The sequence below is a fragment of the Myotis brandtii genome, unplaced genomic scaffold (assembly GCF_000412655.1).
Source record: "Myotis brandtii unplaced genomic scaffold, ASM41265v1 scaffold48, whole genome shotgun sequence".
NCBI classification, from domain to species: domain Eukaryota; kingdom Metazoa; phylum Chordata; class Mammalia; order Chiroptera; family Vespertilionidae; genus Myotis; species Myotis brandtii.
In genome coordinates this window covers 608,419-620,776 of record NW_005368341.1, presented here as the reverse complement: position 1 = coordinate 620,776, position 12,358 = coordinate 608,419, and the positions used below count along the sequence as shown (strand labels likewise).

The following is a 12,358-nucleotide window of genomic DNA, read 5'->3' as shown; positions in this document are numbered from 1 at the left end:
TCCGCGCGGCGCCACCGCCGATTTTAAATAGCATCTTCCGACTGGGTCCCGCGGTCTCAGCCCCCGACCTCGGCGCTGCCTGGGCTCCCGCAGCCTCTCCCTAGGTCTCCCAACGACCGCCGCACGGATTCCTTAGTAAGTGTCGGAGGCCTCCGCGGGGAGGAAGGTCCATTCAGCCCTCGGAGGAGGCAGGGCAGGTGGGACAGCCGGGCGGGGGGGCGCTGCGTGGACGCGTGCCCCTCGCGGTCCGCGGGAGCGATCGCGACTTCTTTTCTTCCCTGGGCCTGGCGTGTGCTTTCTGTTGACGGTCACGGTGCCTCAATGAGGGGTGACGACCGACCCGCGGAAACATCACAAGATGTGCAGGAGGGTCGGCTTCGCTGACCAACCGACCGGCCCTCCCAGCCCGCGTTCCCACCCCTCCTTCCCCAACACCTTTAGCCCAGAGCTGAATCAGATGAAGATCCCTAGCAGGAGGTCTTCTGCACCTTCCCACAGCACCACTGCTCTCCCCTGTGCTTTGTGTGGTTTTGAATGACGCTATAATTTTATTTATTTTTCCTTAACAGTGGATCGCAGCTCCAAGAGGAGGCAGGTGAAGCCTTTGGCAGCTTCTCTGCTAGAAGCTCTCGATTATGATAGTTCAGATGACAGTGATTTTAAAGTTGGAGATGCCTCAGGTAAATGTTTCTTCCCGTTCCCAGCTCTCTGAAGTTGGGTTTATTTTCAGACTTTTTTTTTTTTAAAGAATTGGTTTTGATTACAATGCCAATTTAAAGTTAAAGCACATAAACTTCATTTATTTTGTACAGTTGATTTCCCACATTTCTCTAAGATCCTATCACTAGGTCCGATCATTGTTATCTGTTTTTGTTGATTCTTAATGAACCTGCCAGAGGACTTTTTCCCAAGATGCAAAAACGTTTTCTCTATTCTTTACTTGGAAATATAGTTATGCTTATTTGATGGATAGAGGGGGAAAAATGAGAGATATCACGAGGTAGAATAATATCCTGAGAGTAATGTGAGCCATGAACTGCTCATGAGCAGGGTTCTTCTCTTTTCATATCACTTGGCGCACCCTCTGAGGGGAGTTTTACTAAAGCTGACCAGAGAAAAAAATTGTGTTTCATAGTAGCCACTGGACCTTGCTTGTGGTTTGGGCCTTTCAAAAATCTCTTGAGATGTAAAGCATGCATGCTTGCTCTATGTTTTGTGATTTAAAAAATAAACTTTTTAAAAAAGGTCATATATTCACATTGTACAAAATTGGAAAACATAGAAAGAAGAGTATGGTTTACTTTGTTCTGTTCATTGTAGCTCATATAAAGATACATATAAAATCTTAATTGAAATGGATACAAATTATGTTTAAATATGTGAACAATAAACATTACTTATTATTCTGCCCCCCCCCCTTTAAATATATTTTACTGATTTTTTACAGAGAGAAAGGGAGAGGGATAGAGAGTTAGAAACATCGATAAGAGAGAAACATCAATCAGCTGCCTCCTGCACACCCCCTATTGGGGATGTGCCCGCAACTACATGCCCTTGACCTGAATCAAATCTTGGACCCTTCACTCCACAAGCCAATGCTCTATCCACTGAGCCAAACCGGTTAGGGCTATTCTGCCCCTTTTGAGTGGAAATTTAAAGAGAGAAATGAAAGCCCTTACAGCAGTGGTTCTCAACCTTTCTAATGCTGCGACCCTTTAATACAGTTCCTCATGCTGTGGTGACCCCCAATTTCATTGTTACAAATTGAACATAATTAAAGCATAGTGATTAATCACAAAAACAATATGTAATTATATATGTGTTTTCCGATGGTCTTAGGCGACCCTTGTGAAAGGGTCGTTCGACCCCCAAAGGGGTGGCGACCCACAGGTTGAGAACTGCTGCCTTACAGTTTCATCCTTTTAACAGGCTTTAAAAATACTTAGAAGATTTATTTATTGATAAGAGAGAGAGAGAGAGAGAGAGAGAGAGAGAGAGAGAGAGAGAAAGAGAGAGAGAAAGAAAAGCATCCATTTGTTGTTCCACCTATTTATGCATTCATTGGTTGCTTCTTGTATGTGCTCTGACCACCTGGCCAGGGCGCATTCCTCTAACAGATTTTAAGTATTCTTCCTTAGAATTTTCTATGCTTAGTCTTTCTCCTTTCTGTTTTTTTTTTTTTTTCCTGCTAGGGATGATAAGGAAGGGATGAAGTTAGGTTATGTTACTAGTATTACTTTTAATAGCGTCAACAGAATTCACTTGTGACTTACTGAGAACTTTTTGTTCCCATAATCTCATTTAATTTTTAAAGTAACTTAGCAAAGGAGATATTTTTTGATAATAGGGGAACTGAATTTAAAGAACTTTCATGAGGTCACTCAGGCCATAGTGGATTCTCATCCATGTCTTTTGATTCCAAAATTTACAGTCTTTTTCTCTGCTTAGATCCTAAACAGAGATAAGGATATAATCTTAAACCAAAACTACTTGGATGGTGTGCTGACTAATCAGGTCACTCCCAGTAATCAAAAGTTGTTAAGTTTATCTTGATTTTTGTTTGTTTGTTTTTTAACCTTCTCAGCTCTTTTACCTTCCATTTAGTTGATTCACTGGTGCTTGGTACCAAAGAAGGGAAAGAAAAGGAAGGGCAAGGGGGTAAAATCCAAATCTACTTTAGTTCTCTTGGTGAAACCTTGGCAGATAGAATATTCTTGACTCGAATGTTATTTTGATTTGTTATGGTCCAGATTGTAAAGTGTGATTAAAGTAGTTGGATCTCAGAAATTATTACTTATTTGAATACCATTATGGGAAAAACTCCAAAGATTAATTTCTTTAAATGTTCCATAATTATTTTTTGGCAATAAATTCTGATTTTGTAATTTTTTTTTCTTTTTGCTTATTAAGATGGAGTCATTCACAGGTATCACTTCTCTTTTACAACATTTAAAACAATTTAATGGTACAAACTACTTTCTCAAAATAATTTATGATATCAAGCTAATTAGAGATTCCTGAACTTGTTAAATTTTAATCAGAGTTAATGGGAATTATCTATTATTTGTGGTAAGTGGTAGGATGAGTTTTATTAGCTGATAATTAAAAGAAATTCTAAAAGCACTAAAAATCTGTATACATAATACCTACTTTCTTGACCTCTGGGGAGATTAAATTGTGACCCAGAGTCAAAATTTATCTGTGTAGTTCTTGATGTTATTGTAAATGAGAGTTAGTAGAAAATGATTTTCTTTAAAATAGTTCATAGTCAGTAGAAATTGAATGATATTTTCTGCTCTTGGATTAGGAGCATTGGTGTCTCCCATGGCTGAAATGTTGGCTTATTCTAGATTACCAGTGATTCCTATTTGCATCTTTTCTCTGTCTGAGATAGTTGGACTCTTACAGGAAATAAGACATTAAACTTATCACTGCTTTTTAAACATTCTGACTTTGTGGAATCCCAACCTTATCTATGAATTGATTAAACCGAAAGTGGAGAAATAAAAACCATTTCTTTCCAAACAATTTCTAGGAATGACTCCTGACTTTCTTAGAACTTAATGTTAAAATGCTTAGATTGATTTGCCTCAATTTTTATCTGATTCTCTGCATCAGTTTCTTCTGATTTTCATTTTGAAATCTGAATTCTGACTACAAAACTTCATATTTCTGTTTGGCTTTAAGAATAAATATTGAAAATTCTATAGACAAAGGTTATATTTAAGACCCCTGCAGATAAACATAATTTTATTCATGTGTTTCTCAGATGATAAAATCTAAAAAGAAATATTGTTCAAAAATTATCTGACAGTGATTATTGACAATAATTATAAGCCTCTACCATTCAAAATAATGAACTGAATATAGATTACCTTTTATCTCAAAGGTGAAAATAGAGCTAAATTTTTCACTTGTTTTCTCTTTTTTTAAACAATTATTTTTATTTCTTTATCTATTTTTTAATCTTTATTGTTGAGAGTATTACAAATGCTCCTCCTTTTCTCCCCCTTGTCCCCTACCACCTGGTCCTCCCTGCCCCCCAGGCCTTTATCCTTTCCCTGTGTTCATGGGCAATGCATATACACATATAAATTCTTTGGTTAACCTCTTCCCCCCACCCACCCCTAAATTTTTCACTTTTGATTGAGAGCCAATAAATAAATTTTAAAATTAATAAATCCTAAAATGGGATATAAGTGTATTAGAATTATTGTGATACCACCAGAAAAGCCATATGTAGAAATGTTAGGTGAAGCTCTATAAAATGACCAGTTTTATAGGTATAAAACTGTCAAATATTATCAATTTCATGTGTTGGCCTAAAGTGGTTATATTTGAGACTTGGACCTAAGATTAGGGCTAGGATAGATTCATTGAGTAATCTGCTATATAAATGGAATCTTTTTGAAGAAAAGTATATATATTACCTTTATTAAATAAGACAATATAACAATGCCATGTCCCCTAACCTTCTGGCCAAAGTAAGAAGGTTAACTTTATATCTTAAGTCATAGTTTAGTTAGGTGAAATTGTCAGAGAGTAATTTAGCTGGAAGAGTTAGGCTGAGACTTTGGTTTGGTAATATTTTGTGCTTAATTTGACTTTAGCTTAAGTGGATCAAAATGTTTCTTGGTCATCTGTAGTTTTGTTTCAAAGTACTTTTCTGGATGTTATGGTGAATTCACTAAGAAATAGTGATAACATTAGAGTAATTAGATAAAATAATGAATAGATGATACAAAGCATGCTTGATCACTTACGCAGTTTAAGTCTCTCAAAGGATACAGGTCTACTCTAGATGGATTGAACTAGGAGAAGTCATTGAGATAAGAGTTAAATTAGAAACTGAAATCTAGATGAAGAAACATTAAGTGTTGAAAGTGTAGAGGTTGGAAAATGTTTATTAATCCTGGATCGCGACTGAATAAAATAATAGAAGGGATGAGCCTGGGAAAGTAGAATGAGGTCCCATTGAGGCCTTATATGCTAGACCAGGGTTTCTTAAACTCAGCACTATGGACATCTTGTGTTGGATAATTCTTTATTGTGGAGGCCTGTGCTGTGTATTACTATACCTGGACCTTACATGGCCACCATTCTCTCTAGACACTGCCAGATGTCCTCTGTGGGACAAAATTGTCACAGCTGGAAATAGAGGGTGAGTTGCGTTGACTGATTGGCTTTTATAAAAGAGCTTTACAGGATTTGTCAAAATGGTCACAAGATGATAACAATCAGCAGTAGATGGTGATCGGTGATCTGTTGTCTGATGTGTATATTTATAATTCTAATCACTGTTGGACTGCATCAATGAACAGAATAAATACTTAGATTTGATGAACAAAGATGATTCTTTATATTGCAAAGCTAACATAAAATTCTGATTTAAATCATACTGTTTCATTTTTGGTTTTATTGTTTGATATTTATCTTGGGGAAAACTTAAGCACTGAATATTGTGAAGGGATTCTTGACGGATTTTTAAAAAAAATTCTGTAACTGCAAAAAAATCTGTCTGTAAGTTGAAATAGCTATTGATTGGAGAGATTTTGATAGAGTGTGTTTGAGAAAGGTTATTTTTTGTTTAACTGAGTAGGAAGTATGGATTTCAATTTTAAAACTTTTTTCTAGTGTCAAAATTTTTATTATAGACTTAGAATTATCTGGTTCTTATGCCTAAGATTAGCTGTATTTGAAGTATTTGGATTACTTCTCTAGTCTGTTCTTTTTTTCTTTGAAGAGTGTAAGAGTGATAGATTTGGAATATGGGAGAGAGTCTTTGTTTGAATTCATAGTAACATGAAATATTTCTTTGCAGCCTATAAAAATATAGACAGCCAAGAACTCTGATCTTCTCATTCTCATTATTGCCAAGCTACACTGTAACTAAATATTTTTATCTCCATCCCTCAAGTGCATATGTACTAAAAAGAAGTGATGACTAATCAGATGAAGACATTATTTTTCAGAGATCAAAGAAAAATAAAATTTGATATATTCCTGATGGCTGCAGTTGGAGTATGGCTAATATGTTATATTTGGAGAATGATGGGTTGGGTAAGCTATTAGGATTTGTATTTGTGGAAAAAACTCACATTCTTCTAATGACATATTAATAAATGTAAAGCATTTAAGTTTTTCAAAATTGCTTTTTATTCAGGCTTGATTATAGAATAAAAACAGAATTAAAGTATCACTTTCCCTCTACTTTGAAAAATAATTAATTGATTGGTATTGGCAACAACAACCAAACTAAAATTATAAACATACTTTATGGTTTGTAAAATTTACTAATAGCAAAGTTAAATTCCTCTCAGTTTTGATCAAGTACCCACTTTTGTGCCCCAGTTAATCTTATATTGGAATCTATTGTTATTTTATTTATTTATTTTAAAAATATTGATTTCAGAGAGGAAGGGAGAGGGAGAGAGAGATAGAAACATCAATGACGAGAGAGAATCACTGATCAGCTGCCTCCTGTACGCCCCACACTGAGGATTGAGACCGCAATCTGGGCGTGTGCCTGACCACGAGTCAAACTGTGACCTGGTTCACAGGTCAATGCTCAACCACTGAGCCACAGGGGTTGAGTTCTATTGTTATTTTTCATTGGTAAAAATAACTAAGGAGTGCTTTCTAAGTATTTGTAAAATGGCTTCTAGAAGATTAATCCAGGAGAAAGTACCTTTTGTCCATCTGCCAGCTCTCTTAATTATTGGCTTGCTTGCAAGATGTTCCAATTTTCTTTAGTCAGTCTGCATAGAGATTCTTTTTTGCCAGAGGTTTTTTGTTTTGTTTTGTTTTGTTTTTGTAAGTTGGGTTTAATTGTGAGTGGTCTAAAAAAAAAATCATAATTTTCTTAATGATTTGAGAGCTACTGGACTGAAAGAAGTCACCTATCTGTGAGTGAAAATTGGGTCCACACACTTTTTTGAAATCCGAGGAGCCACAAATTCACAGGTCTTTCCTAAGTTTGACATAAACTGTTTGATGGTAAAACCTGATTGGTACTGATAATTTATTTGTAGTATATATTTATCATAATCATAACTATTCATATATTTTACTGCAAAATTATGTGTTTGGCTATAGGGCAGGTGCTAGTGTGATATATTCTGCATATACTATGCTACCCTTCTAAAATTTAAAAAACAAAGTCTAACTTCTGAAACATCTGCCTCCAAAAAGTTCAGACAAGGGATTGTTAACCTACACGATTTTGTGTCCCATGCAAGAATTTTTAGGATGAGAGTGTTTCTCCACAACAGTCCTGAGTAAGTTATGAGTATGATAACCTAGGGACTGACAATGATTTTATAAGGTCAGTCAACATTTGCTAAATGTTAGTCTTTTTAAAAAAATGTGATTTAATTAGCAGGATTTAAATTTTATCAGCTATTTATAAAAGCATTTTGAACTATTTTAAATACTAGATACTAATCATAGATAATTTCTTTACATCTAATGCCCAATTAATTATAGAGGCTAAGGCTGGTTGAGTTAACAGAAATTAAAATGATGTAGAAACATAAACTTTTTCATAATTTATTATTACCCTTTTCTTGGTTATAGGTATAAAATATTCATCATCCTACAGATTTTATTACTATTGCTGGTTATGATCTAACTATGACTGCTTTGTTTCCCACTTCCTTTTTTCTCCTCCCTGTGTCCCTCTCTACAGATATTTTAGAGTTTTATTTGATCAGGCATAAAGATGATTAGAAGGTTACTGAATAGTGTTGACTTAAGAGTGCCTGGGCTGTGCTAGGCAGGAACGGAAGAAACTTGCTTCTGCCTTATAGTCCTATGTGAACTATTTGATATCCTTCGCCTATCTTTTTAGTGACTACTGTGGTGCTCGATGGCTTAGTTTTAAAAAAATTTATTAATTTCTTCATTCTAGGAGATATAGCAGTTACTGAAAGTTTAGGTGATTCTTTTATTGATATCCTAATAAGCAGGAAAATTGATAACTTCTCTTGCAACTTCCATTTTCTGTGCCATTGCTATTGTCTCTTCTCATCTATGTACTTGGTGCTCTTAAAATTGATGGGTGTAGTAGGAATGTGGTACAAGTTGACTATCATAAATATCTATGCCTAATTTTGCTGGGTAAAGCATGAAACAATGAAACAAAGTTTTTTTGGGCCAGGATTTTCTTGTTCTGAATGTGACTCAATGTTTATAAGTCTATATAGTTTATGAAAGGAAGATGTAAGGGTAGAAAACTATGGCGCATATTCTATTATCATTAAGTTAAAACCACGTGCCCAATTTATACAGAATGACATTTACTTTTAGAAAAAATTGCCTTTAGGGTACCAAGTAAAGCATGCGCTATATGACAAAACAGTGCTCCTCTTTTAAAACATATTTAATTTAGAGTTACATATATTCGTCTTCATTAATGCTATATTGAAATAAAACCATTACACCAACTTCATTGATTTATTATTTAATCAGGTTAGTAATGTCTACCATCATTTGACTTAAATTTGTTTATATTGTTTTGCAAGTTACTCACAGATTTTGGTGGTTTCATTTGTGTCAGCGTTGTGTGTGTGTGTGTGTATGTATATACATATGTGTGGTTTTTTTTTCTCATATTTTCAACAGATTCTGAAGGGAGTGGTAATGGAAGTGAAGACCCCTCAAAGGACAGTGGAGAAGGTTCCTGTAGCGATTCTGAAGAAAATATTTTAGAGGAAGAACTAAATGAAGATATTAAAGTAAAAGAAGAACCACTTAAAAATTCTGCAGAGGAGGAAATACTGTCATCAGAAAAACAGTTAATTAAAATGGAAAAGAAGGAAGAAGAAAATGGAGAAAGACCTAGAAAGAAAAAGGACAAAGAGAAGGAAAAAGAGAAGGAGAAAGAAAAAGAGAAGGAGAGAGAGAAGGAGAAAGAAAAAGCAACAGTATCTGATAATGTGGCTGCTTCTGCTGCTGCCACCACACCAGCCACAAGTCCTCCTGCTGTTAATGCATCTCCTTCAGTCCCTACTACAACTACTACAGAGGAACAAGTCAGTGAGCCAAAAAAGTGGAACCTTCGTCGAAATCGACCACTTTTGGATTTTGTGTCCATGGAAGAATTGAATGACATGGATGACTATGACAGTGAAGATGACAATGATTGGCGGCCTACTGCAGTAAAGAGAAAGGGGAGATCTGCGTCTCAGAAAGAAGGAAGTGATGGAGACAATGAGGATGATGAAGATGAGGGGAGTGGGAGTGAGGAGGATGAGAATGATGAAGGCAATGAAGAAGATCATAGCAGCCCTGCCAGTGAAGGGGGTTGCAAGAAGAAGAAGAGTAAAGTTCTTAGCAGAAACAGTGCTGATGATGAGGAACTGACCAATGATAGCCTGACACTATCTCAGAGCAAGAGTAATGAGGTAGATCAACCCAATTTTTATGATATCTGTCTGTCTGGGGAGAGGGAATTCTCTAAACCAGTCTACTCCTTATATTAAGTGGCTTCCTTGAAATCCTATTTATAGACAGTTGTAGGAGTGAATGAACTCCCTAACTATAGCATTTATTCATTTGGCCAACCAACCTTTATTGAGTACTTACTCTGTGTCACCATTCTCAAGGAGCTCACAACATCGTTCTCAAGAGCTCACAGTCTATGTAGAGGAATATTTTTATATCCTTAGACTTGGGAAATGGTAGGGTTTTTCTTTTACCTTTCTATCCTCTCACCCCATTGTTCATAGGACTACTAAATTGTGCTAATTGGATTATGAGAAAGGTCACCTTTCTTTCAACTTAGTTATATTCAGATCCATATAAAAGTTGAGGCTTTAAGAATACTTTAGCAGGGTAACACAGCTTAACGATTGTCTCAGACTTTTAGAGATTTATTTTTAAATTTAATTTCTTTACCAGTTGCAGCACCATCATTTGAATGGTCACCAAATCTTTATTTTAGATGTATGGAAGTAAAACTGAACTATATATTTACATGTATTTAGTGAATAAATTCTCTCTACAAAGAAATGAAAACAAACAAACATTTTTATCATAAAACTACAGTAACGATTCAGTTCTTCCACTTGAAGTTCTACTGAAAGTTAGGTTTATATCCATTGGGCCCAAGATGCAGCATTCAAGACTCTTCAGTCAAACACATTTGTGTCTTTTTGTCTGTGTGTTTATGTACATGTTTTTCTTCAAAAGAAAGATTGAGTTGTCTTTTCACATGTAGATGTATCTGTTACATCACATGTAGAACTAGAATAATTAAGTCTGTCATTTTGTTAGTGTGTTTATAGTCATGAAAATTCACTTCGTTCACTTTATCAAGCACTTATTTTTGTTGTTTTTTCATACCATTGACAGGTTAAACTGGTAGGATATTTTTCCTTTTATGCTTTATTTGTTCTTTTACATTTCTTTTGCTTACAAATTTTATATACCAGTGCTTTTCCATCCTAACTAAGTATCATTTACAATTTTGGTGATGTTATTAACCAAATAATTTATAGTAGTCGATAAGGGTTATGTGTCAGTAGAGACGAAACAAAGTTTATATGTTAGATTATAAACATTTTTTAACTTCTAGTGTGTCCACTTTCATAGGAGGATGTTGCTTACCTCAAGTGCTATCTTAATTCTTATCTTTAGGCAAAGAAAAATTGTCATTTGGAGTATAATACTGTATTTATAATGTTGTAGCACAGGCAATTCCATATTTTCAATGCCAATTTATGGGGATAGAAGTATGGAAAATCCAGTTATTCATATTTGATTTTTAGGTATGTATCCAGTTTATTTTATATCACTTGGTATTTCATCTGTATTTACTGAATAAATTTGCTTTTGGCAGCATCACTTCCTTCATTTTTATTAGCCTGACATTCACAAAAGTAGTCTGGCTGATGATAGAGGCAGTGTGGAGATACCATATGTTTAGAAATTTGCCACATTATCCATTTGTTAATAATCTGTAATTAATAATATATTGCTTATGAGGTTGTAGGCTATTTTTAGGATGCATTTAAAGGCCACATGTGCTGTTTTTTTTCTTACCCAGAAGGGACTTTAGTAAATAATGGGACTTTACGTTTTTAGATTAACAGTCCCAAGGAAATGAGATTTCAGAACATTTCTTGGAAAAGTGCCTTGTGTTTTCTTAAGTAAATAAATTAATTCCTCTTCTGTTATTTTATGTTAATTTTCCTTTTGCTCTACCCTATGCAGAAATGTAGAACTTATAGAAAGTTAATTTCCCTTCAATAATATTCTATCTGAAAGATTGATAACTGTTTAACCCAAAACTGTTACTCAAATTAGATATTAAATTTTAATAAAAATGAATCAATTGAGATTATTATTTTATGTTATGCTTCTAAATTTCCTATTCATATGATTTTGATTTTGTAAAAAGGTGACTAAAGGTAATCCTTGTTGCCTGATAGACAATGTTTGTATCTTCCTGGCTATTGTAGGTAGTTATATCTTGCCAAGTACCCATTCGTTAATAAGTATTCATTTGGTTATATTTGAAGTTTAATTTTTCTCTGCCTTTACTTTAAGTTTTCAAATACTACTTTGTAGTAGAGACAGCTAAAATGTGGCTTTAGAACTACCTAATAGAATTATATTTAATTTATAAGCATATAGACTTTTTTCTTGGCTCTATGTCAAGTGCTTTGTAGGGAAATATTTTGTGTGTCATGTAAATGATACCTAGGAACTTTAATAATTTGACATTTCTTTGAGCAGGGACCTTTTATAACTATTGGCTGTTAATGGCCTGAACATATCTATATGTGCTAGGGGAGCGGTTCTCAAACATTTTGAAATACTCTAGAGCAGTGGTTTTCAAACATTTTGGTTTCAGGACCGCTTTACACTCTTAAAAAAAATATTGAGGACACCAGTTTTTATTTATGTAGATTATATGTAGATATTTACCATTTCAAAAAATAAGACATAGAAGAACATAAGTTGTCAGATCAATAATGCCATCCCCTATCCTGAAGCTTGTGAAAAACTTTAGCTTGCACCCATGATAGAGAGTGAAATAGGCACATAACCTTGGTATTGTTATGAAAATAGACTTTACCTTGTGGATCTCCCTGAGGGAGACTTCCTAGATCACATCTTGAGAACCACTGTTCTAGAATTGGGGATTTTCTGCACAGGGGTACTTGCCTTTGTTAGTGGTATTATGGCACTTTGGAATTTGGTGCTATTTGAACAATCCCCTCAGAATATGGTTATGTCTTTTCAAATTTTTATCTTGAAGCTTTACAATCCCCTCAGAATATGGTTATGTGCCTTTTCAAACTTTTATCTTGAAGCTTTGAGATTTACTAAGGTTATCTTCCCTTTTAGTTTT

At 34.8% G+C, this 12,358-nt stretch overlaps 1 protein-coding gene across 6 annotated transcripts in view; it reads left to right on the top strand.

The window, feature by feature from the left end:
• The first annotated feature begins 6 nt into the window (after positions 1-6).
• PHF14 (PHD finger protein 14) overlaps positions 7-12,358 on the top strand; it is a 154,363-nt gene continuing 142,011 nt past the window's right edge. For all 6 annotated transcript variants that reach the window (XM_005876034.2, XM_005876033.2, XM_014547632.1 and 3 more), the window contains exons 1-3: positions 7-135; positions 570-680; positions 8,623-9,404. In XM_005876034.2, the coding sequence (XP_005876096.1) occupies position 135; positions 570-680; positions 8,623-9,404 (894 nt within the window). In that variant the 5' untranslated portion in view covers positions 7-134. The remainder of the gene's footprint in view (positions 136-569; positions 681-8,622; positions 9,405-12,358) is intronic.